At 38.9% G+C, this 24,548-nt stretch overlaps 1 protein-coding gene across 2 annotated transcripts in view; it reads left to right on the plus strand.

Annotated features, from left to right (window-relative positions):
* The window catches only part of SPIRE1 (spire type actin nucleation factor 1), a 148,987-nt gene that overhangs the window by 10,226 nt on the left and 114,213 nt on the right, over positions 1-24,548 (plus strand). For both annotated transcript variants that reach the window (XM_040264585.1, XM_040264586.1), the window contains exon 2: positions 6,364-6,398. In XM_040264585.1, coding sequence (XP_040120519.1) covers positions 6,364-6,398 — 35 coding nt within the window. The remainder of the gene's footprint in view (positions 1-6,363; positions 6,399-24,548) is intronic.

The raw sequence follows: 24,548 nt of genomic DNA on the forward strand, positions 1-24,548 counted from the left end.
GGATCTAAACATAAGACCAGAAACTGTAAACCTCCTAGAGGAAAACATAGGCAAAACACTTTCTGATGTAAATCATAGCAGGATCCTCTGTGACCCACCTCCCAGAGTAATGGAAATAAAAGCAAAAATAAACAAATGGGACCTAATTAAAAGCTTTTGCACAACGAAGGAAACTATAAGCAAGGTGAAAAGACAGCCTTCAGAATGGGAGAAAATAATAGCAAATGAAGCAGCTGACAAAGAATTAATCTCAAAAATATGCAAGCAACTCCTGCAGCTCAATTCCAGAAAAATAAGCGACCAGTCAAAAAATGGGCCAAAGAACTAAACAGACATTTCTCCAAAAAAGACATACAGTTGGCTAACAAACACATGAAAAGATGCTCAATATCACTCATTATCAGAGAAATGCAAATCAAAAGCACAATGAGGTACCCTCTCACACCAGTCAGAATGGCTGCCATCAAAAAGTCTACAAACAATAAATGCTGGAGAGGGTGTGGAGGAAAAGGAACCCTCTTACACTCTTGGTGGAAATGCAAACTAGTACAGCCATTATGGAGAACAGTGTGGAGATTCCTTAAAAAACTGGAAATAGAACTGCCATATGACCCAGCAATCCCACTGCTGGGCATACACTCCAAGGAAACCAGAATTGAAAGAGACGTGTACCCCAGTGTTCATTGCAGCACTGTTTACAATAGTCAGGACATGGAAGCAACCTAGATGTCCACTGGCAGACGAATGGATAAGAAAGTTGTGGTACATATACACAATGGAATATTACTCAGCTGTTTAAAAGAATACATTTGAATCAGTTCTAATGAGGTGAATGAAACTAGAGCCTATTATACAGAGTGAAGTAAGTCAGAAAAACACCAATACAGTATTTGAATGCATATATATGGAGTTTAGAAAGATGGTAGTGATGACCCTATATGCAAGACAGCAACAGAGACACAGATATAAAGAACAGACTTTTGGACTCTGTGGGAGAAGGTGAGGGTGGGATGATTTGAGAGAATAGCAATGAAACATGTATATTACCATGTATGAAATAGATCGCCAGTCCAGGTTTGATGCATGAGACAGGATGCTTGGGGCTGATGCACTGGGATGACCCTGAGGGATGGGATGGGGAGGGAGGGTCAGGATGGGGAACACATGTACACCCATGGCTGATTCATGTCAATGTATGGCAAAAACCACCACAATAATGTAAATTAATTAGCCTCCAATTAAAATTAATTAAAAAAAATAAAGTGAGTGAAAGTTGCTCACTCGTGTCCGACTCTTTGTGACCCTATGGACTATATAGTCCATGAAATTCTCCAAGCCAGGATACTGGAGTGGGTAGCCTTTCCCTTCTCCAGGGGATCTTCCTAATCCAGGGATCGAACCCAGGTTTCCCACACTGTGGGCAGATTCTTTACCAGCTGAGCCACATGTGAAGCCCAAGAATACTGGAGTGGGTAGCCTATCCCTTTGCCAGCGGATCTTCCCGACCCTGGAATTGAACCCGGGACTCCTGCATTGTAGGGGGATTTTTTACCAATTGAGCTATCAGGGAAACCGTATAGTTCTCTGATTAGGGATCAAACCCAGGCCCCTTTCAGTGGCATTAGTGTAAATATAATAAGGATTTGACTAGTGTCAAGTATATGGAAAGGCTGTATCCCTAATAATAATAATATTTAGTGGTCCATATTTAGCTTCTGAAAACTGACTCTTAGATCTTTTTATATTACTTGTGCTAGAGCACTTTCTAAAGAAATTGAGTCAGTTTTTTCCCCTTGTATTTTCCATTTTCTCCGCTGACTAATCTAATTGGAAGCCAAATTCCTATCTAGTATACTCCCTTAGTAGTTTATATTTGTGAGAGATAATAGATATATATGGAAATACATGATGAGTAGTGGTAGAATGCCAGTGACAGTCCTCATAGGTTGTCTGGTCCTGGCTTTGCCATATCTTCCTGGATTTTAGTGAAATAGCATGTTAGAGGAATCCCCATTAATGTCTTCATGTATTCATTTCACCAGTACTTGGGTGTCTTCTAAGTGTACTGGACTAAATGTTGAAGATACAGAGGGGAAGGAAGTGCACTCATACCTTCAAGAATGTCACAGGAGCATAAATGAACACTTACAGTCCAATGATTCCAAATAGTAGAGACATACAGAAAGCTGTGTGAGTCCAGGGAGAGAGGGACTGACTCTGCTGGTGTGACATCAGGCAGGTTTCACAGGGGAGCTCTGTTGATGGGGTCTGGAAGGATGAGCAGTGGGATCACAGGAGAAGAGCATGCTCAGCAGAAGCAGCAGTCAGCACAGAGGCTTAGAAACATGGGAGAACTGTCAGAGAGCAGTAGTACACGAATTGTGGTATGGCATGTGTGTGACACCCACGTCCCTATACCAAAAGCAGGCGCTGCGTAATCATTCATCACATTTTTGCTGCTAAATTTATAAGTATCTCCAGTTCTCAGCAGGGTGCTTCAGGCAGTCACTGCCAATTGTTTGGAGTTGGCACATGAGACTGAACCTGTCTGTCCTCTCTGCATTGGGCGTCCACTGTGCCTGGAGCGTCGGATGTGTGTGGGAAGGGTGGACGAGGAGATCAGCTGGAAAGGTATGTGGGAGGGCTCAGGTGATGAAGGCCTTTTTGTGCCTCGCGACTGAGTTTGTATTTATAGTCTGTATAGGTGGTGGATAGCTATAGAAGCATTTTAAGCAGGAAAAGGATGTAAGCAGACTCCTCTGTTTGGGAAGATAAGCTTTGTAGAAGATGGATTGAACTGAGTAAGCTGAGGGCAGTGACACCACTGGGCATTTCATACTATCATTAGGTCTTAGTAGCCTCTAAGTTGGAGAAGGCTATGGCATCCCACTCCAGTGCTCTTGCCTGGAAAGTCCCATGGATGGGGAGCCTGGTGGGCTGCAGTCCATGGGGTCGCTAAGGGTCCGACACGACTGAGCGACTTCACTTTCACTTTTCGCTTTCATGCATTGGAGAAGGAAATGGCAACCCACTCCAGTGTTCTTGCCTTGAGAATCCCAGGGATCGGGGATCCTGGTGGGCTGCCATCTATGGGGTTGCACAGAGTCGGACACGACTGAAGTGACTTAGCAGCAGCAGCCTCTTAAGTTACCAAACCAGTTAGGAGTGTTATGGCTGTTCAGACCAAAGGTAATGGAATAGGGAGAAAGAGTCTGAGGGTGATTTAAGAAATAGAATGGCACATGGCTGTTTAGTTTTTGACGTGTCAGTGGGAAGAAGGAAGGAATCTTGGGAGGTTCTCAGGCTTACCGCCTGGGTGCTTACGGGGTGGGGAGGATGGGATGCACAGGAAGGGGTGGGAAGATGATGAATTAACTCTTGCTGGAAACTAAGTTTGCCCAGAAAAAATATTTTTCTTATGGAGTCATGTTGATTCCTATCAAGTTCCTTAGCTCTTCCAAAAGGTTGGAAATCAACTGTTTAACGTCACATGGTATTGTGGTAAGAACACAGAGAGTTGCCTGTAGAAGATGTGGTTTGATTCTTGGTCTAGAGACTATCACTTAGTTCTAACCTCAGGCAATCCATATTACCCCTCTGACTCTATTTCTTTGTCTGTAAAGGGGAAATATGTCCAGCCCTTCTTACAAAATTGTTAGGAGAATCAAATGAGGAGATTTATGTAAGGGTATTTTGTCAACACATATATTGCACATATATTTTAACTGAGTCATTTCTTCCCTTTATAAAAAGATGAATGTTTCAAGATACTTTGATTCCAGGTTGATAAAGAACTACTAAAACAGTCTTAAGTAAATATATATATTTGGAGTCCATAAAGTGATTTTTGAGTTTGAAAAAAATCTGGTATTTTTCATATTGTAATTAGATCTTAGTTGCCTTAGGTCTTGCACTAGGGTTTTAGTATAGATTATAAGGGTCTGAGAAGAATTTAGCAGAATGTCAGAGAAAGTTAATTAGTGTTTGACCACCATGTATACTAGCTTTAAATTGAAAAATCATGTAATATTCTTGAACTTAGCTTTCTTTCACTTGATCACTTTCTAACTTGATAGTCACTTATTCATACTTTAGCCTCTCTAAATCCTTGGGAGAGTATTGGGGAGCTTCTTTACATTAATAGTAAAAAAAGAATGTAAATACAACTTTTTGCCCTGAACTGTTGGAACCAATTTCATTTGAGAACTGTAAGACAAGACATAGTTTCGATGAAACAGTTGAAACACCTCATTGAAACACCTCGATGAAACACCTCATTCTGTTGTCTGAGGTATATAAAATTAAGTTATATTGGTGGGAAATGATGAAAATCTGTTAAAAAATTTTCTAATAATAGTTGCTCCCTAACTCTGACCTCCTTTCACGATTAAGAATCATTTTGATTCTATTTGCATTTGAAGAACTTAGTATGTTACTCATAAAATACTCATAAAAGTGTATATATATAGTAAAATTTAAATAGTGAGATGTTTGCCGACGTAGTTTTCATAGTGTAAATCAGATATACTCAATCAAAACTCACTGGGGCAGATGATCTGGATGGCAGTTTAGGCTGTATCTAAAGGAGGTCCCTCTTGGCTGGGAGAGTCTTGGCCTTGAGCAGAGGCCACCGTGGGGAGGAGACTCTTAGGAGAATATGTTGAAAGGAAGCACGAGAACATTTGGGATTAACACTTGCCAGTTGACTTCGTTTTATGATTTGCTGTCAATTTTGATTCCCCTCCAGGTTCTCCTTGTTCGTGAAGAGAGTGGAATAGTGCCATGAGGTCTCATGAAATTTAGACAGTTACTGTCTGGATTAATGTCACAAGGGGAATTTTTGTAACCCACATCCACACTGTACATAAAAAAGAACCACTACTCTGGTCATCTCATCCCAGCACAGGAGTGTCAGAAGTGTGGCCTCCGCAGGGCCCGTCCTTTCTGTGCCAGTGGAAATATCGTTGAGTGGTCCCGGGCTCCTACTTGCAGTCCCCCTCAGAACTCCTCTGGAGGCAGCATGCTGAATAGCCACTACCCTTCAGCTAGAATCTGCACAGAAGGAATGTGCTACGCAGACTTTGAGTGTTGCCAAATTACGTGAAGTAGACAAAGATAATTTTTTACTTTTGTTGAAAATATGCTGAAACTGAAGTAATTATTTTCAGTGGAAAATACTTGTCGTTTAATGATACTTGTTCTATGAGATAATATAAAGTTCAGTTAATTAAGGTTGCTAAATAGAAAGAAAAAAATAACACTCTTGATAGTTAGCAAAGCGTATTATTAGACCTTTCATTTCAGAACAGGCTGTTATATTTGGTTCCTCTGGTGCCACAGAATAGGTTGGGAGGGTTTGGTGGTGGAGCGGGAACAGACATTGGAGTGTTAGCTCTGTGAGGCCGTCAGCTTGTCTTACTCATTGGTGAGCCCACAGAGCCAGCAGTATCATTGTAGACTCTAAGGTATATAAATCAGACTGATGAACATTCCCTGTAGGGTAGGTGTAGGGGTCCTGGGCTGGAGAGGAGGAGTGAGTAAGGAGGGGAGGGAAAGAGGTTGAGATAAATGTGTATTTGAACTTAGGATGATGAGATTTAAGACGTGTAGACTGGGAAAATTAAGTTTTTTACTATCCAATGTAAATATATGCTATTTACTCTTTTTGTTAAAACATTTTCGTAAATGGTTCTCCTTTAAAATAACTATGTTTTAACCACCCAAGTTAACAGAAATACATAAGTATACGTGCTCTCTGGTATTATGTCTCAGTGATGAGAAAATATTAATGTTTGTATGGCAAAATATTATTCAGTCTGGTTATTCTTTAGTTGATCTTCTATTGGGAGAATTGCTAAATTAGTTATAGTGTTGTGTCTATATATTATACAAAAACTACTGTTATATGTTAAATAAGAATTTAAAACATTTCTGCCTTAATTGAAATGATCATTGTACCTTTAAGCTGGATATGTATTTAGGGAAGACACTGAGAGTCCTTTTAAAGACTTTTCTTAAAAGAGTTTTAAATGGTAGCTTTTAAATGCCTTTAAAGTAAAGAAAGCAAGAAAAAGTATTTTGTTTTGCTTTCTTTATATATGTGTAATATGTTTTATATTTTATTTCAATTAAGCGTGTTCTTTCCATCTTTTTCTTGATTATTCTCTTATGAAACTTTTTTAAACTTAAATCTCTGAGCAGGAACTTCTAGAATATTTGGTCACACTAGAACCTTTTTGTGGCACAGATTTTCACAGACATAATGAAGCTGTAGTCAGAATAACTCAGATTTTTTTTTTTGTCAGTGATTTAAAAAAATACCCCAAATCCTCTGAAAAGTAACTTTTTGTATTTTTATTACAGGTAAAGTGGAATATTCACATTGTACAGAAACTGAGGTAAGAGAAATGTTAAAATATTTCTTAGTAATAACCCAGCTTTACACTTCTGTTTACACTACCTTGAGTACTGAAATATCTCACTGTGGGTTTTGGTCTTCTGATAAGGATGTGTTGAGAACAGGTATATATTTATTATATTTAGGAAGAGTAAAATGTAAAGAAAAATCAGTTAATCATGTCCATATATTTAAAATGTCAAGGTATGTTATAAAGATAAGCTTTATCATAATTTAAAAATTTTCCTGTGTTGTTTGTGAAATGGAGTTAAGATTCAGAGCCCTTAACAAGAAATAGGGTAAGTTTTTAAAATCTGATCTAGTGTGTGTCATATAAATCATTAAAATGTGTCGGACTCCTGTGGAGTCGCTTTGGAGTGGGAAAAAATAGGGACTTAGGAAGTCATTCAGTAACATTACTGATGAATTAAATGCTTTGTCTTTGTATAAAAGTATGTTTATTATTTTTTAAATAATTTAAAATTCAGTTTGTGAAATTTAAGGGATTTCCATGTGGCTCCCTATGTCCCTTGCAGAAATTTCAGTAGTAAAGCTGAAGTATGAGGGCAACATCAATGATTTATGTATATGTGGAGGTATTTTCTGTCTGGAGCTGTTACATCAGTACATGAGGAGTTTTAGGTCTTATGTTACCTAATTAAGAATTTAAGATGTTATTTTTCTAATTTTATAATGCATCTACAGGTTGATGTAAGTTTTATTAAATTTTTATTGTTATTTTAAGTAAGATGCAAGCTTCCCAAGGGATTATATTGTATAACAAGCAAAAATAATTTATTTTTTGCATTCAGAAGTTATTCAACTTGTTTTATATTTTCTATTAAACTTTAGAAGTAGACATAGTTTCTTCCAGGTTAGAAAAAATATGCAAGAACTTAGTATTTTTGTTTTCTGACAGCTTTAAAAAAAAAGTTTATTTTGTTTATTTTATTTTTGGCTGTGCTGAGTCTTCACTGTTGTGTGCTAGGGCTTTCTCTAGGTCCGGTTAGCAGGGGCTACTCTCTGGTTGTAGTTGTGGGCATTTCATTGCTGTGACTTCTGTGATTGTGGAGCACGGGCTCTCGGGCTCTGTAGCTGTGGTGCTTGGGCTTAGTTGCCCTGCAGCATGTGGAATCTTCCTGGACAAGGAATCCAGTCTGTGTCCTCTGCATTGGCAGGCGGATTCTTAACTGCTGAACCACCAGGGAAGCCTTATTGTGACAATTTTTGATGTATTGTTCAATGTGATATAAAGGAGTAGGATGTGATTTGAGTAAAAAAATAAAAAGTTCTGTCTGTGGTTTCTGATTTGCATCTTTCTAGCTATGTAATTTTGAGCAACTAATTCTTTTTCTCTCATAATTTTGGCTTTCTTATTTATTAAATGTTAAAGATAATTTCTATTAATTTCATGGGTTGTGAAATTTCGAAGAGATTATATGGGTGAAAATGTTTTATAAACTCTGAAGACACTGTTATTGATATCAAATTGATACAAATATAATCAGCATTGATCTGCATTTAGGTAATGAAATGTACGGACTGTACATACAAGGCATAGTCATAAGTCTCATTATGTTTTGTTGCCATAAAATTAACATAGGTGTAACATTTTGTTTCGCACTTGTTTGTATAGGAATGTCACTCTGTCATCTCCTACCTGATAGCTGTATCCCTTGATCCATAACTTATCATCAAAAGAATTGAAATCTAAACAGAACTCTTTTTCAGAACTTCTTTTTTTTTTTTTTTTTGGTCTAACTATTTGAAGAGGGAAAATCATGAGAAAATGAGAAGTTTGGTCTGATAGTTTACAAAGTCTAGAGTTTGGACTATCTTTTACAGTAACAGTGGTTTTTATGTCTAGGGAAGATATTGAGGTTTGGGTGGTAATTTATCTTTATTACTTAGATTTTTTTGAAGTGACAAAGTCTCTTTGTATTACTTTGGTAATTAAAATAATAAAAGGAGGGGCAGTAGGAGGAGTGGAAACTTAAAAAAAAACTTACTCTAGTGAAGAAGGAGATAGTTAAGTAGGAAGTTTTGTTTCTTAGGTTGGGGAAGATTGTCCATTTGGTGCTGGTAATGGTAAGTCTTCCCCGGTGGCTCAGATGGTAAAGAATCTTAAGTGCAATGTGGGAGATCCAAGTTTGATCCCCTGGGTCAGGAAAATCCCCTGGAGAAAAGAATGGCAACCCACTGCAATATTCTTGCCTGGAAAATCCCATGGACCAAGGAGCCTGGCAGACCCCAATCCATGGGGTTGCAAAGAGTTGGACACAACTGAGCAACTAACACACACAGTGGTAGTAAGGGCTTCCCTTGTGCCTCAGTGGTAAAGATCCCCCTGAAGGAGGAAATGGCAGCCCATTCTAGTATTCTTGCTGGGTTAATCCTATGGACAGAGGAGCCTGGTGGGTTGCAGTCCATGGCGGTCACAAAGAGTCAGACATGACTGAGTGACTGAGCATGGATGCACGCATGCAGTGGTAGTAAAGGGGAAGAGAGAGTGAGAAAGAAATTGGGGGAGAGAGAAAGGGAAAGAGAGAGAGGGTGGGAAGAGAAGTGGAGAGGGAGAGATCCAAGGGAGAGTGGATGCCTGCCAACACCAGAAGTGGTTGCAGCTAGAGGTGGCCGGGCTAGAGCGGTAGTTCTCCAAGGACAGTGGGGTTCTGACACCCTTTTGTGATCAGATTATCTTCAAAGTATTACTGAGACATTATTTGTCCTTTTACTCTTATTCTGTCATGAGTGTACAATGGTGCTTTCAGAGGCTTCATGGCTGCACAACCCTGACTGTCCTATCGGAGTGGCTGCAGAAGAGCAGATGTAGCTGGATTTTATTAAGCATAACCTTCAGGAGTTTTGCAAAAATATGAAACAGTACCACCCTTTTCACTATTTTATTGACTTTTTTTTTTGCCACCCTGAGTGGCATGTGGGATCTTAGTTCCCCTACCAGGGACCAAATCTGAGTCTCCTGCATTGAAAGCTCAGAGTCTTAACCACTGAACCACTTGGGAAGTCTTATTTTTTTGGGAAAATTTTTAGCATTTCTTTCTATAAAAATGTTACATGTATTAACATATTTAATAGCATTATTTTTCTTTAATCATTTTATTAAAAAAATTTTATTGGAGAGTAGTTTTACAATGTTGTGTTAATTTCTGCTCTACAACAATATTATTTTTGAATAATTTAATTTGAACAATTCAATAAACTTTCAGTTTTAATTTGTGATATAGTAAATATTTGATTATAGCTCATACACACAAAAGCTCCTTGGACTCCCTGGTAATTTTTGAAAGTAAAAGAACACCAAACTTAACCAGTTAGAGTTGGGCTGGGTCTGGAGAGCAGAGGGACTTCTTCTGAGAAATGGAGTTGAGGTTCGGGAGAGGTCAAACCAGAGCCCTGAGCTGGGTTGGTGGAAAGCGAGGATGTGGATGAAGCCAAAATTTTTTACTTTAATAAGCAATTTAACTTTTTCTTACACTGTTTCTATTTTTTTGAAGATACAATACAGAAGAATTTAAACTTTTTAGTTGAAATTTTTTACGTTTTGACAAATACCATCACTACAGTCAAGTCTCATCACCTCCTAGGGTCCCCCGACTCCTCTTTGTTGTCTTCCCTCCATCCCCAACCCCTCAATAACCACTAATCTGTATTCTGTCACTTTGGTTTTGGGGAGGACCTGTAATGTACATAGTGTGTTACCTGCCTTGGCCTCCTCTCTGGGAATGGTCATTTATAAACTATCACATGACTGACCTGTAGTTGGAATTTTCTTGTCAAGGGAAGTGGTTCCAATTCACAGTTTAGGAAAACTTTCACTCCTAGTTTACAGGTTTTTCCTTCTGCCATTACTTAAATACTCTTGTGGGTGATACTCTTACATTTGAAGAAAAGGCTAAGCACTTAAAAATACTAAAACATAAAATATTGGAATTTCCAGGTATCTTAATTGAGACTTTTCCCTTGTTTTTAGCTTTCTAAATTTCATTCCATTCTGTCTTCTATTAACTATAGTTAATTATGTAGCACTCAGAGGCCCTTTCCCTTTAGCAGGCAAGAAGGTTGAATGAGTAACCAGAACAGAATAGTAACCTGTTCTGTTCTCCTTGATGGGTTTGCTGTATTTTATGTGAAATTGGTTAAAGCATTATATGAAATTAGATAACTTTTGTCGATCCTTTAATCTTGATAGAGCTAGTTTGTAAAAATCATAGCATAGCAGAAAGTGTAAGCTTTACTGAGGGGAAGTATGGAAAAGATTTGTATTCCTATCTTAGAAATAAAGTTCATATTTATGAAGTTCAAATAAAGTACCATATATAAGTACTTACTGTCTTTCATTCCCACATCTTTAAAAAACACTTTAGCTCTTCCTCTGTGCTGAGTACTGTTAGATACCTTAATTTAATTCTCACAACCAGGTTATGAAGTGGGTTCTATTACTAATGAAAGCTGAGGTATGGCGAGGTTGAGAGACTTGCCCAGGGCTGTAGAGCCAGCGTGTTGCACAACCACCTCTCTTAGCTCTTTCAGGTTTGTCTGAATCTAATCCTTGGTTGTCTGCATCTGCAGAACGCTGACAATTTTGTGCCTGTGAAATTGTCCTTGTCCTTGATACATTTCTCGCCTGTGACTCTTTTGGTCCTGGCATTATGCAGTGAGGGAATATGTTCTTGTTGGATGGAAACCAGACAAAGAAGGAACAGACTCTGTCTGTAAACTCCCAGCCCCACTGTTAGGTGAACACAGTCTGTACTGGAGCAATTTGTGAATTAGTCTGATTCTGAATTACTCAGAACGACTCAAGAATTTTGCTGCATATTTGAACCTCCTGGGAAATCACACCTGGAATTAGTCTGCTTTGTGGGGAAACCCAGAGCTTTTGGAAATGAACCAAGAAACAAGTAGTATTTGGATTTACTCCATTCTCATTATATACAGATTTTGACAGAAAGTGGACTATGTGAAAATTTTTCATGTTCCCTGAGCAGTGTAAAATTAACTGCCAAAGGTAGTATGTGGGTGCTGACTGCTTTAACAGAGTACAATACAAAATAAAACAAAAAAAACCATTTTTGTTTAAAAAAATTTTTTTTTTTTGGCTGTGAGACTTGTGGGATCTTAGTTCTCTGTCCAGGGATTGAACCCAGGTCCTCAAGCAGTGCAAGTGCACAGTCTTAAACACTGGACTGCCAGGGAATTTCCCCATTTTGTCTTTAGCTCAATTAGCCCCTGTACTTTGATTTTACATCTGGCTCATGTAGACTCACAGTGATCATTTGATGAGTAGTCCTTTTTTAAAATGACATTTGGTAGCCCTGAATTAATTTCAAAAGTAACTGAAAAACTAGCATGAAAGAAGTATGTAATATTTTTACAGAAATATTTGTGTAAACTGTAGCTGCATAGTGAGCCTGTTTTATATGGTTGTAAAATTAGTATTTGATATCAAACTAAGTAGATCTAAGAATATCTAGCGGAAATACAAAGGAGTTACTATCAACCTACCCTTTTATTGGAAGGCTTTGTCTGATCTAAAACCTTGATTTAGGTGTTTATAAATAGGATTGTGTGGCAAGTTAAAAAATGATATGTGTTCTTTAAAAGGGTTGGGAGGGTAAATGTTATTTAATGGTTGGTGACAACAGCATTTTCTCCTTGGTCAGCAGGCTGAAAGGAACGAGAAGTACACACATTCTGCTTCCTCTTTTTGGATTAAAGACCTCGAACATGCCTGATTTTATATGGCTGTTTGATTGACATTAACTTATATGGCCTGAAGATTTGTTTGTGTGTCCTTAGGGTAAATTGTGTCTACCCGTGAGTTATTACTTCTGAGTGTCAATACTAACAGAGGTTAGTAGTGAGATATTGATAATGTGATAAATAGTTAAATCTCCAGTTAGATATTATGTATCTTCCTATGCAGACTGGAGCCATTGTGGCAACTCCTCTGACTCTCTCGCCTGTCTCCTCTGTGCTTTCTCTCTCTTCTCTGTCTCAGATAATATTTATTACCAAAATGGCCTTTCTGTGGTACAGTCATAGATGTCTTAAATACTGGCAACATTGGTTGACCATAGGACACAAAATTTATAACAAGTAGTGTTCCTTTGTACAGTTTTTTCTGTATTTGAAGACCAGTGACAGTTGTACTCTGTCTTGCAAAGGATTTCAGAGTAACCAAATTATCTGAGATTAAACATTTTATTCCTGAAGGAAGAGAAAATTTACCTTTCAAGTAATTTAAGCACTTGGATAATAAAGCAGAAAGTTTTCTTAATAATTTGCCTTATCCAGGGGCCAGATCAATCTGCTTTAATGAATAGCTTGACTTTTAAATGTTTTTAAGATGAAACAATTTTTTTTTATTTTGATAGGATCAAAGTGGGAATGGGCTTGACTTTTATTTCCTTTTCAAAGTACCTTTATTCGTTTATAGAAATTGCTTGTTGTATTTTATATCACAGACAGATACAGAGAAGAATGTAAAAATAACTTCATACTCTACTATCTAGTTATAATGACTGTTTAGAATATTCTTCTAGACATCTCTTCCTATATGCACGATAGAGGTGATTTACCATTGAGCATCCTTTATGTGCTGCTCTTAGGAGTAGGTGCATCTTTGCGTAAGTGACACACTCGGCTTTAAGGAGTCAGCCAGGCTGATGGAAAGGGTTTAGACATGAAGTGGAACTTTCCAGGCAAAAGGACATCATTGTGAAGTGTCAGAGAGCAAGCTGTTTTTGAAACGAACAGAACAGCAGGATGCCAGCATGGTGTGTGTGAGGGGAAGGTATAGGAATTGGAGGGGAACAAGTGATGCCAGTTCTCTTTTTTAATGTTAGATCAATGATTTTTTTTTCTTTGACTCTGCTGGCTCTTAGTTGCCAAGTGTGGGGTCTTCATTGCAACCTGTGCAATCTTTAGTTGCAGCATTTGGGCTCCTAGTTTTGGCATGTGGGATCTACTTCCCTGACCAGGGATCAAACCCTGGTCCTTTGGATTGAGAGCATGCAGTCTTAACCACTGGATCACCAGGGAAGTCTGGTGCAAGGGCTTATATGCTGTATTAAAGATTGGATGTAGGTCCAGTTTCTCCTCAAGGGAAGAAACATTTCTTTCTGAAATGTTCTTCTGTTTCACAGGATCATTCTTCATTTGCTGTTTGCATGTAGTTTGGCAGGGAAATGTGAATGCATATATACATTTCATCAGTTAATACATCATTTAATTGAACTATTTTTGTAATCATATCAGTAGAGTTGCACGAATAGGTTTGGGAACAGACCCAACTGATGTGTGGTAAAAGTTCAGCTCCCCTGCCAGGTGACCTGAATGCACTGGTGACTCCTGTCTGTAGTTGTCATGGAGACCAGTCAGTCTGGTTGCCAGAGGACTGGGAACTGTGAGATAGGTCAGTCAGCTAGGTAAAGGCTGATTAAGAGCTTCTGCTGTTTCGAGTGGTGTCTTTTAACGTCTTCCCTCAATTTGGTAGAGGTTTTACTATATTTGGCAGATATTTAAAAGATACTTAAAAGAAAAATTTGGTGTCAGTAAATATGGGTATTTACTTGGTGTTGTGATAATTACCTAATGTCTTTTGATGATTAGTGTTTGTTAATTTTTTGTTAGAAGTTTACTGAAATGTAATTCACAAACTTTACAAGTCAACACACCATTTAAAGTGTGTGACTCATTGGTCTTTGGTATTTTCACAGAATCATGCAACCATCACCACAATCACTTTTAGAACATTTTTGTCACCCTTGAAGGAAATCGGGTACCATTAGGTATCTTCCCCATCTTCCACCCTATCAGCCCCCAACAATTCAGTTCAGTTCAGTCGTTCAGTCATGGCTGACTCTTTGTGACCCTGTGGACTGCAGCACACCAGGCCTCCCTGTCCATCACCAACTCCCAGAGTTTACTCAAACTCATGTCCATTGAGTTGGTGATGCCATCCAACCATCTCACCCTCTGTCATCCCCTTCTCCTTCCACTTCAATCTTTCCCAGCATAAGGGTCTTTTCAAATGAGTCAGTTCTTTGCATCAGGTGGCCGAAGTATTTGAGTTTCAGGTTCAACATCAGTCCTTCCAATGACTATTCAGGACTGATTTCCTTTCAGATGGACTGGTTGGATCTCCTTGTAGTCCAAGGGGCTCTCAAGAGTCTTCTCCAATGCCACAGTTCAAAAGCATCAATTCTTCAGTGCTCAGCTTTCTTTATAGTCCAACTCTCACATCCATACATGACTACTAGAAAAACCAACCATAGCCTTGACTAGACGGACTTTTTATGCAAAGTAATGTCTCTGCTTTTTAATATGGCATCTAGGTTGGTCATAACTTTTCTTTCAAGAAATAAGTGTCTTTTAATTTCATGGCTGCAGTCACCATCTTCAGTGATTTTGGAGCCCAAGAAAATAAAATCTCTCACTGTTTCCACATATATTTGCCATAAAGTAATGGGACCAGATGCCATGATTTTAGTTTTCTGAATGTTGAGTCTTAAGCCAGCTTTTTCCTTCTCCTCTTTCATTTTCATCAAGAGGCTCTTTAGTTCTTCTTCACTTTCTGCCATAAGGGTGGTGTCATCTGCGTATCTGAGGTTATTGATATTTCTCCTGGCAATCTTGATTCCAGCTTGTGCTTCATCCAGCCCAGTGTTTCTCATGATGTACTACTCTGCATATAAGTTAAATAAGCAATATACAGCCCTGACATATTCTTTTTCTTATTTGGAACCAGTCCAGTTCTAACTGCTGCTTCCTGACCTGCTTACAGATTTCTCAAGAGGCAGGTCAGGTGGTCTGGTATTCCCATCTCTCAGAATTTTCTACAATTTGTGGTGATCCACCCAGTCAAAGGCTTTGGCATAGTCAATAAAGCAGAAATAGATATTTTTCTGGAACTCTCTTGCTTTTTTGATAATCCAGTGGCAATTTGATCTCTGGTTCCTCTGCCTTTTCTAAAACCAGCTTGAACATCTGGAGGTTCATGGTTCACGTATTGTTGAAGCCTGGCTTGGAGAATTTTGAGTATTACTTTGCTAGTGTGTGAGATGAGTGCCATTGTGCAGTAGGTTGAACATTCTTTGGGATTGGAATGAAAACTGACCTTTTCCAATCCTGTGGCCACTGCTGAGTTTTCTGAATTTGCTGGCATATTGAGTGCAGCACTTTCACAGCATCATCTTTTAGGACTTGAAATAGCTCATCTGAAATTCCATCACCTCCACTAGCTTTGTTGGAAGTGATGCTTCCTAAGGCCCACTTGACTTCATATTCCAGGATGTCCAGCTCTAGGTGAGTGGTCATACCATCATGATTATCTGGGTCGTGAAGATATTTTTTGTATAGTTCTTCTGTATTCTTGCCACCTCTTAATATCTTCTGCTTCTGTTAAGTCCATACTGTTTCTGTCCTTTATTGTGCTCATCTTTGCATGAAATGTGCCCTTGGTATCTCTTAATTTTCTTGAAGAGATCTCTAGTCTTTCCCATTCTATTGTTTTATTCTGTTTCTTTGGGTTGATCACTGAGGAAGACTTTCTTATTTCTCCTTTCTCTTCTTTGGAACGCTGCATTCAAATGGGTATATCTTTCCTTTTCTCATTTGCTTTTCGCTTCTCTTTTTTTCACAGCTATTTGTAAGGCCTCCTCAGACAGCCATTTTGCTTTTTTGCATTTCTTTTTCTTGGGGATGGTCTTGATCCCTGTCTCCTATACAGTGTCACGAACCTCCGTCCATAGTTCAACAGGCACTCTGTCTGTCAGATCTAATCACTTGAATCTATTTCTCACTTCCACTGTATAATTGTAAGGGATTTGATTTAGGTCATACCTGAATGGTTTAGTGGTTTTCCCTCCTACTTCAATTTAAGTCTGAATTTGGCAATTATTTTCTCTATCTGTAGATTTGCTGATTCTGGACATTCCATGTAAGTGAATCATATAATATGCAGTTTAGTGTTACTGATTGTGATTATCATTTAACATAATGTTTTCAGGCTTCATCCATGTTATGGCATGTATCAGTACTTCATTTCTTTTTATTTCTGTACATTCAAATGAATGGATATACTGTATATTTTTTAATCTAACCATCAGTTGGTGGATGTTTGCATTATTTCCATGTTTGAATAATGCTCCTACAAACATTTCTGTACAAGATTGTGTGTGGACATAAGTTTTGCCGACTAAGGTCCATCTAGTCAAGGCTGTGGTTTTTCCAGTGGTCATGTATGGATGTGAGAGTTGGACTGTGAAGAAGGCTGAGCGCCGAAGAATTGATGGTTTTGAACTGTGGTGTTGGAGAAGACTCTTGAGAGTCCCTTGGACTGCAAGGAGATCCAACCAGTCCATTCCGAAGGAGATCAGCCCTGGGATTTCTTTGGAAGGAATGATGCTAAAGCTGAAACTCCAGTACTTTGGCCACCTCATGCGAAGAGTTGACTCATTGGAAAAGACTCTGACCCTGGGAGGGATTGGGGGCAGGAGGAGAAGGGGACGGCAGAGGATGAGATGGCTGGATGGTATCACTGACTCGACGGACGTGAGTCTGAGTGAACTCCGGGAATTGGTGATGGACAGGGAGGCCTGGCGTGCTGCGATTCATGGGGTCGCAAAGAGTTGGACATGACTGAGCAACTAAACTGAAGTTTTTATTTCTCTTGGGTATATATGCAAGAGCAGAATTGTTGCGTCAATTGTTAACTCTGTTTTAACTTGAAAAACTGCCAAACCATTTACGAGAGTAGCTCCAGTATTTGACAGTCCCACCAGTAGTCCTTGCTTAACACCTGTTGTCATCTTACTTTTTTATTCTGGCCATCTTGGTGGGTATGAAATGGTATGTGGTGATATGAATTTGCATTTCTCTGATGACTGATCAAGTTGAGCATGTTTTCATGTGCTTATTAGATGTTTGTATATCTTTGTAGAAGTGTCCATTTGGATCCTTTGCCCATTTTTAACTGGGTTGTCTTTTTACTATTGAACTGTTACAGTTCTTTATGTATCCTAGTTACCCTTGTCAAATACATGATTTGTAGATATTTTCCCCCATTCTGTGGGTTTTCTTTAAATTTTTTGATGTTATCTTTTCAAACACATAAGGGGTTTTTTTTGTTTGTTTCAATGATGGATTTACTTTTTAGTTTTCAAATTATTATTTTCTTTCTTTTTTTTTTTTTAGCTCAAACACATAAGTTTTTAATTTTGATGAAGTCCTGTGCTGTGCTTAGTCACTCAGTTATGTCCTACTGTTTGCGAACCTGTGGACTATAGCTCTCCAGGCTCCTCTGTCCATGGCGATAGTCCAGGCAAGAATACTGGAGTCGGTTGCCATGCCCTCCTCCAGGGGATCTTCCCAGCCCAGGGATTGAACCCAGTCTACTGCATTGCAGGCGGATTCTTGACCATCTGAGCCACCTTCTGTTTTTTCTTTGTTGTTTTGTTGGCATATCAAAATCCATTGGCAGGAACTTCCCTGGTGGTCCAGCAGTGAAGACTCTGTACTTTCACTTTTGGAGTTGTGGGTTGGATCCTTGGTTGGGGAACTAAGAGCATGCCACATGGTGCAGCCAAAAAATAAAAATTAATTTTTGGATATGGTATGAAGTAAGTAAGGGTACAACATCATTCTTTTGCATGTAGGTATCTAGTTGTTCCAGCACTGTATCTTTTTTTTTTTTAATAAAACTTTTATATGGGAGTATAGTCTGTTAGCAATGTTGTGATAGTTTCCGGTGGACAGTGAAGGGACTCAGGCACACATATAAACAAGTATCTGTTCTCCCCCAAACTCCCTTCCCATCCAGGCTGCCACATGACATTGAGCCGAGTTCCCTGTGCTATACAGTAGGTCCTGTTGGTTATCCATTTTAAATACAGCAGTGTGTACATGCCCATCCCAAACTCCTTAACTGCCCCTTGCCTACATCCTTCTCCCCCAGCCCCCACAAGTAAGTTCATTCTCTTAAGTTTCAGTGCTGTATCTTGAAGATACTTGAAGAGACTATTTTTCTTTATCCCTTGTCAAAAATCAGTTGATCTGATTCTATTATAAATGGAATTGTTTTCTTAATTTCATTTTTGGACTATTCACTGCAAGTATTTAGAAGTACAGTTTTTTGTGTGATGTTCATGTACCCTGCAATCTTGCTGAACTCATTTATTAGTTTTATAGTATCTCAGTAGATCTCTTAGAATTTCCTATGTATAGGATCATGCCATCTATGAAAAGAGATAGCTTTACCTTCTTTATTTACAGTTGGGATGTCTTTGATTTCGTTTTCTTGCTGTTTCTTTTTAAAAATTGTTTTTATGGGACTCACAGTCCAAGGGTAGAGTGAATCCCCAAATTCTTTAGATAATTTCCTCCAGGTCTGTTTTGTGAGAGAATATTTAGATATTTGAATACTGAATCAGGGACTTTATAGATAATCTTTATATAATTTATATTTCAAGTAGAAATATACATTTTTTTATGTGTTGGGACAAACTTTAGTTTGGTCTTCTTGCTCTGTTGCTCTGTCATATCCGACTCTTTTCAACTCCGTGGACTGCAGCATGCCAGGCTTCCCTGTCCTTCACTATCTCCCAGAGCTTGCTTAAACTCATGTCCATTGAGTCGATAATGCCGTCCAACCATCTTGTCCTCTGTCATTCCCTTCTCCTCCTGCCTTCAGTTTTTCCCAGCATCAGGATCTTTTCTCATTAGTTTGGTCTAGTATGATTGAAATTTGAGCTGTTGTTTTGTTTCCCCTTAGGATCATTTTCTATTTAGAGTATCAAATTTATTGCAAGAGTATTTTCTAGAATATAAGATTGGTGCCTGACTTTGCTTGTTGGACTCCCATGGTTTTATTCATAAAGGTTTTATATGACATAACTGCTTATTTTCTTGAGAAACAAAGTTCATGAGGCAGTTTTATTGATGTGAAGATTGTGGCCTTCACATCTGTGGATAACTAATAAGCACCTTGCCTTGTGGTTTGGATTATTATCTGGGGTAAGCTTTCATGAGTAAATAGAAATGGATCTTAGGAAAATGAAGAGTTGTGAAAGGGAGGAGGAATTAAAGGTAAACAAGTCAGAACTTTCCTTAATTCAGCCATCGCTGGTTGAGCTCTTGCTACATATGGACTCTGCTGGGCATCAGGACACAGTGCTGTCCTTGAGAAATCTTGTTGCAAGAGAATTACCTTTATAAAATGAGTAAAAAGAATTGTTGCTTCATTAGGAATCTTAACAAAAGGCTGCACAGTGAAGACGTTATGTAGTTGAACAGGAGGACAGAGCCTGAACTTGTTCAACCAACCACTGTCTTTCCTCGTTTTACTTTTTCCTTCACGTAGGTTTTGAATTCAGACACTTGGTCAGTCCTGAGGCTCTCCCTTGCTTGCTACTTACTCAGCGTAGCAGATAAGCACACTGTAGCAGTGGAAGGTATTTAAGAAGAGTCTCTGAAAGGATCTTATAGTGAATGCAGTTTATAGGTTATAACAACACTTAATAAAATTATCAAATTTTCCTTTTTAAAATTCTTTAACTCCCTCATCCCTCTAGCTACTCTGGAACCTTCCACCTGCCCCAGCCCACCCCCACTCCTTCCCTGAAGGCACACTTGTCCTTCACCTTCTCTTTCCTCTGCATTTGTTCTTTCATTTCAACTGATATCTAGAGCCTCCATTCCAAAGGAGTGTCCAAAATCAGGGTCCTGACATCTTGTTTCCTTTTCCCTTTGCTTTTCTTCTTCCTTCACATTGGTCCTGGGTCTGTCTTTCTGTTGTCTCGATTCTGCTCCTCAAAAACGTTAGAAACTGTTACCTAACAAGGGCTCCTGTGCCTACGGTGCAGAAAGCCAAACTCTGACAGTGGGTGTTCACAGCAAAGGATTTATCTTCCGGCGCCAAGCAAGGAGAGCAGGCAGCTCATACTCCAGAGACCCACACTCCCCGATGGCTTTCAGGGTTTTTAAAGATGATGTGAGGGGAGAGGGTTGAAGGCTGCACAAGCAGCTGGTGGACCTTCTTCTGATGGTTTGTTGTGAGGTAAGGGGTGATGTTCCAACCAGTCTGGGTTTTGCATGCTGCGGTCAGCGTGTGGTCACCATCCTCCACCTGAGTGGGGGTCTTAGTTTCTACAGAACATCTTACAGGTATGCATCAGGGTCTAACAACCTGTATTCCTTCAGGAGGAGCTCGGACAGTCAGGTGACTTGCTTATCCTAATCATGAACTGCTAGAGCCTGCTCTTTGGAATTTGGGGAAGGCCTGGAAGACTAAAGCCTTCTTTTTTCCCTCTATAAATAAGAATTGGGACACAGGGGCTTTTGTCCCCGGGAAGGCCCCACAAGGTTTTGATTGGATTCAGTCCTGTTTTTTCTTTGATGTTTCTCAATCCTGAGGGGAACAGGGGGCAGGACAAGAAGGGGAATAAAGTTTTGTAGAGAGAGAGAAGCAAGAGAAGTCAGTTTTAGGGGGAATTGGCTTCTGCTGGACTGGCAAAAGGAGAACTCTTCTTAGATAGTGGGGAAGAGTGATGCTGTGTGTGTGTGTGTGTGTATATATATATATATATAGGTGGCTGGGGATAAGGTAATGCATCCTATTCTGTTAGATTTTATAAATAAATCATTGGAATCATATTAACAAGGCCATGCCCACCAGCCTGTCCGTTTGCATTGGTGGCAGGGTGACTGTGTGAATGTGTCTTACTTACTCTAGTATGAGGTGACCTTCTACCCTTTACTCCTGTGGCTGCCCCCCTACTTCACATTCAAGCCCAGAGAGGTAAGATAGGAGAAAATGATGCTTTTAGGGGTGTGGCATAAAACTGGAGCTTGGGCACTGGCCCTAATTTAGCACATGCTTTGGACAGAAATACTCCTTCTTTACTCATGGCACCCCACTCCAGTACTCTTGCCTGGAAAATCCCATGGATGGAGGATCCTGGTAGGCTACAGTTCATGGGGTCACAAAGAGTTGGACACGACTGAGCGACTTCACTTCACTTACTCTAGAGGCAGTAGTACCTGTTTTCTTAAACTTACTTATATAAATTTTGGTTTATTAAACTTGGAATTTCAATTTTCCTTCAGCATGACTAATTAGGTAGTTAATACCAATGTAATAAAAATGAGCAAGACAATTAATAATTGTATTATTTGATACTTATTAAGCTGTTTGCAGATACATTCTATTACTATTATACAGCTTACACATGAACTAAATTGAATAAATTTAAAAATGGATCAACAACCTGTAATTGTGAAACGGGCTTAGAATCTCATGGTATGGACCAACAGGTGTGACCTTTAATTATAATTGCAGGTGTTGTTAGAAGTGTCCACTCTTGTTTTTGCAGAGGCCATTAGATAACAGATCGGATTTTACCTTGGAAAGGGAGGTCGGCAGCATGCTTAGAGCAAAGGAGCTGGTAAAGAACTGAAGGAGATTGTGAAACCTCTTTAAAATTTTCATTTAAAGAGCTTGTTTTCTGTTTTAAGTTCCTTTGTTCTGGACAGGACATGGGCCTTTTCAAGAGTGGGAGATTGGGAAAATTCTGCAACCCATGACAAGCCGTAAAAGGTTGCTAAGGAGATTCCTTTGAGCAGGGGCAGTATTTAAATGGTCTGTTACTGAACTCTGACTTTAAAGGGAGGAAATGAAAGGAGGAGGGTGCTTTTATTTCACTCCTTTTAAATTTTAGAAAGCATGCAAAAGCAAGAGTCTTCTTTTTCCTTAAACATAGAATCACTTAGTTTGGATTAAATTAGTGTGGTGTTATATAGTATAACGTTAAAATATTTAAGTATAGGACATTGAGAAAAGTGCATGAATCATTAGGTTATAGCAGCTTCATCAATTTTTACAGATAGTGATAATATTGAATTATAATGTCACTTAAATATACTCTTTATGTCTTTGAAAAATATTATCTTAAAATATTCAATTTCAAGTGACGATCAAAGTGATAATTTCAAAGTATTACAGGTTTTGTTTAGTTTTTATTTTTAAATTGCATTTGCTCACATTCTTCTGCAGTCTCCTGCTTGTTAAAAGCTAGAGGAAGAATTTCTTCCAGGAAGGCAGGAATCATTTTGTTTGAAAATGGTTTAGAGCAGTGCTGTCCATTAGAAATATAATGGGAGCCACAAGAAAAATAAAATGAAACAGGTGAAATCAATTATCATAATATATTTTATTTAACCCAGTATTTTTTTTTTCCTTGTTCTTTGTATTTATTGAGGGGTAGATTTTGGTACAGATTTTTCTTCAGTGAGAAGAATTCTTAAGTTGTCTTAAGAATTAAGAAATGGGACAAAAGTAAAAATTATCTAGGACCTCCTTCTTTTGTGGACAAAAGCCAGAACTGTTTTTCAGAAGTTCATTTTTTTTTTTTAAATTAACTTATTTATTTTGATTGGAGGCTAATTACTTTACAATATTGTGGTTGTTTTTGCCATACATTGACATGAATCAGCCACATTACCCAGTATTTCTAAATTATCATATCAACATGTAATTGTATGAGAATTATTGATGAACTATTTTGTATCTTATTTTCATATCAAGTCTTCCAAATCTGGTATGTATTTTAACTTCTCACTTTGGGCAGCCACACTTCAAGTGCTCAGTAGCCACATTTGGTTAATGGAATAGGGAGAAGAAAGGATATATTTACGGGTTTGAAGGGACCAGAAAAGTTTTAGTTCTGAATTATCTTTGAAACAATCGTGAGGCTTAGTGGGGAGGCTGTTAACAGAATCTTGAGGGGCTTGGTTAAAGCCAGGTGAAGCAGGAGATGGCTAGTCTCAAAGACACTGACTGATTCTAGGCAGGTGGGGGAAGGGATCATAGGCGTGAACAACTGTGCTGGTGGAGGAAGTGATTTCAGGGACCGAGTCAGAGTCGATGGCCAAGCCCTGGAAGAAGCTATGGAGGGCTAGAGTCCTTTCACAACATACATTTCTTGAGCACCTGCTGTGTCTAGGCTGTCTTCAGGATTTGGGATACACCGGTGAACAGAACAGACAAAAATCTCAGCCCACAAATATTTGCATTATACTTGGAGAAGATAGAGAATAAATATGATAAATAAGTAAAGGTTAGTATGTGGAAGGTTATGTGTGTGTTGGAGAAAAGTATGGAGAACTGTGATGGGGAGCATGGTGGTAGTAGTGATGGTGGTGGGTTTGTACTTTTTAACAAGGTGATTAGCATTGACCTCCCGAAGTGGTAACAAATGATCCAAGTCTTGATGGAGGTTAGGGAGCAAGTATCTGGAGAGGAGCATTTCAGACAGATGGGATGGTACTGTTCTGGTCCTAAGAGTGGGGGTGTACCTGCTGAAATCCCTAGATGGCCGGAGCCCAGTGTGGTGGGAGCAGAGAGTGATGGGGTACCAGATCACAAAGACAGTGCCTCTCAAACTTTAATATGCATACATACCCCCAGCGGTCTACTTAAAATTAGATTCTGATTTGGTTGGTTTTGAGTAGGAGCCAGAGATAAACTCTCAGGTCCAATGGACTACACTTTGATTAGCAAGGATGTGAGACTTTAAAGGCCATTGTCGGACTATATGAGTATGAGTTTTTTGAGGTCACTGAAGGAATGTGGGGAGACAGAGAAGAGAAAGGACTAAGGGCTAAGCCCTGGGATGCTCTAGCATTAAGAGAGTGGTGAGATGATGAGACACCAGTGGAGAATCGACCAGAAAAGCAGAAGAGCCATTAGAGGGTCATGTCCAGGAAACTGAGTAAATAAAGTCTATCCAGGAGGAAGAGATCTGAATGAAATGTTAACAGATAAGTAAGATGAGAACTAAGAATTGATTATTGAGTTTGACAATGTGGTGGTTACAGGCAAGTGGTTTTGGTGTAGTGTTGTGGGGGCAAAAACTGTTTTAGAGTGACTTTAAAAGAAGAAAGAAATTGGAGACAGTAAACAAAGCTTATTGAGGCATTTTTCTGTAAACTGTAGGTTAGTTATCTACTATATGACAAATAACTCTGAAACTTAGTGGCTTAAAACAGTAAAAATTTGCTCTGCCACCGTTTCTGTGGGTCGAGAATTCGGGAATGGCTCTTGTGAGTGCTTCTGGCCCAGTTTCTCAGG

This window comes from Oryx dammah, unplaced genomic scaffold, assembly GCF_014754425.2.
Source record: "Oryx dammah isolate SB20612 unplaced genomic scaffold, SCBI_Odam_1.1 HiC_scaffold_22, whole genome shotgun sequence".
NCBI classification, from domain to species: domain Eukaryota; kingdom Metazoa; phylum Chordata; class Mammalia; order Artiodactyla; family Bovidae; genus Oryx; species Oryx dammah.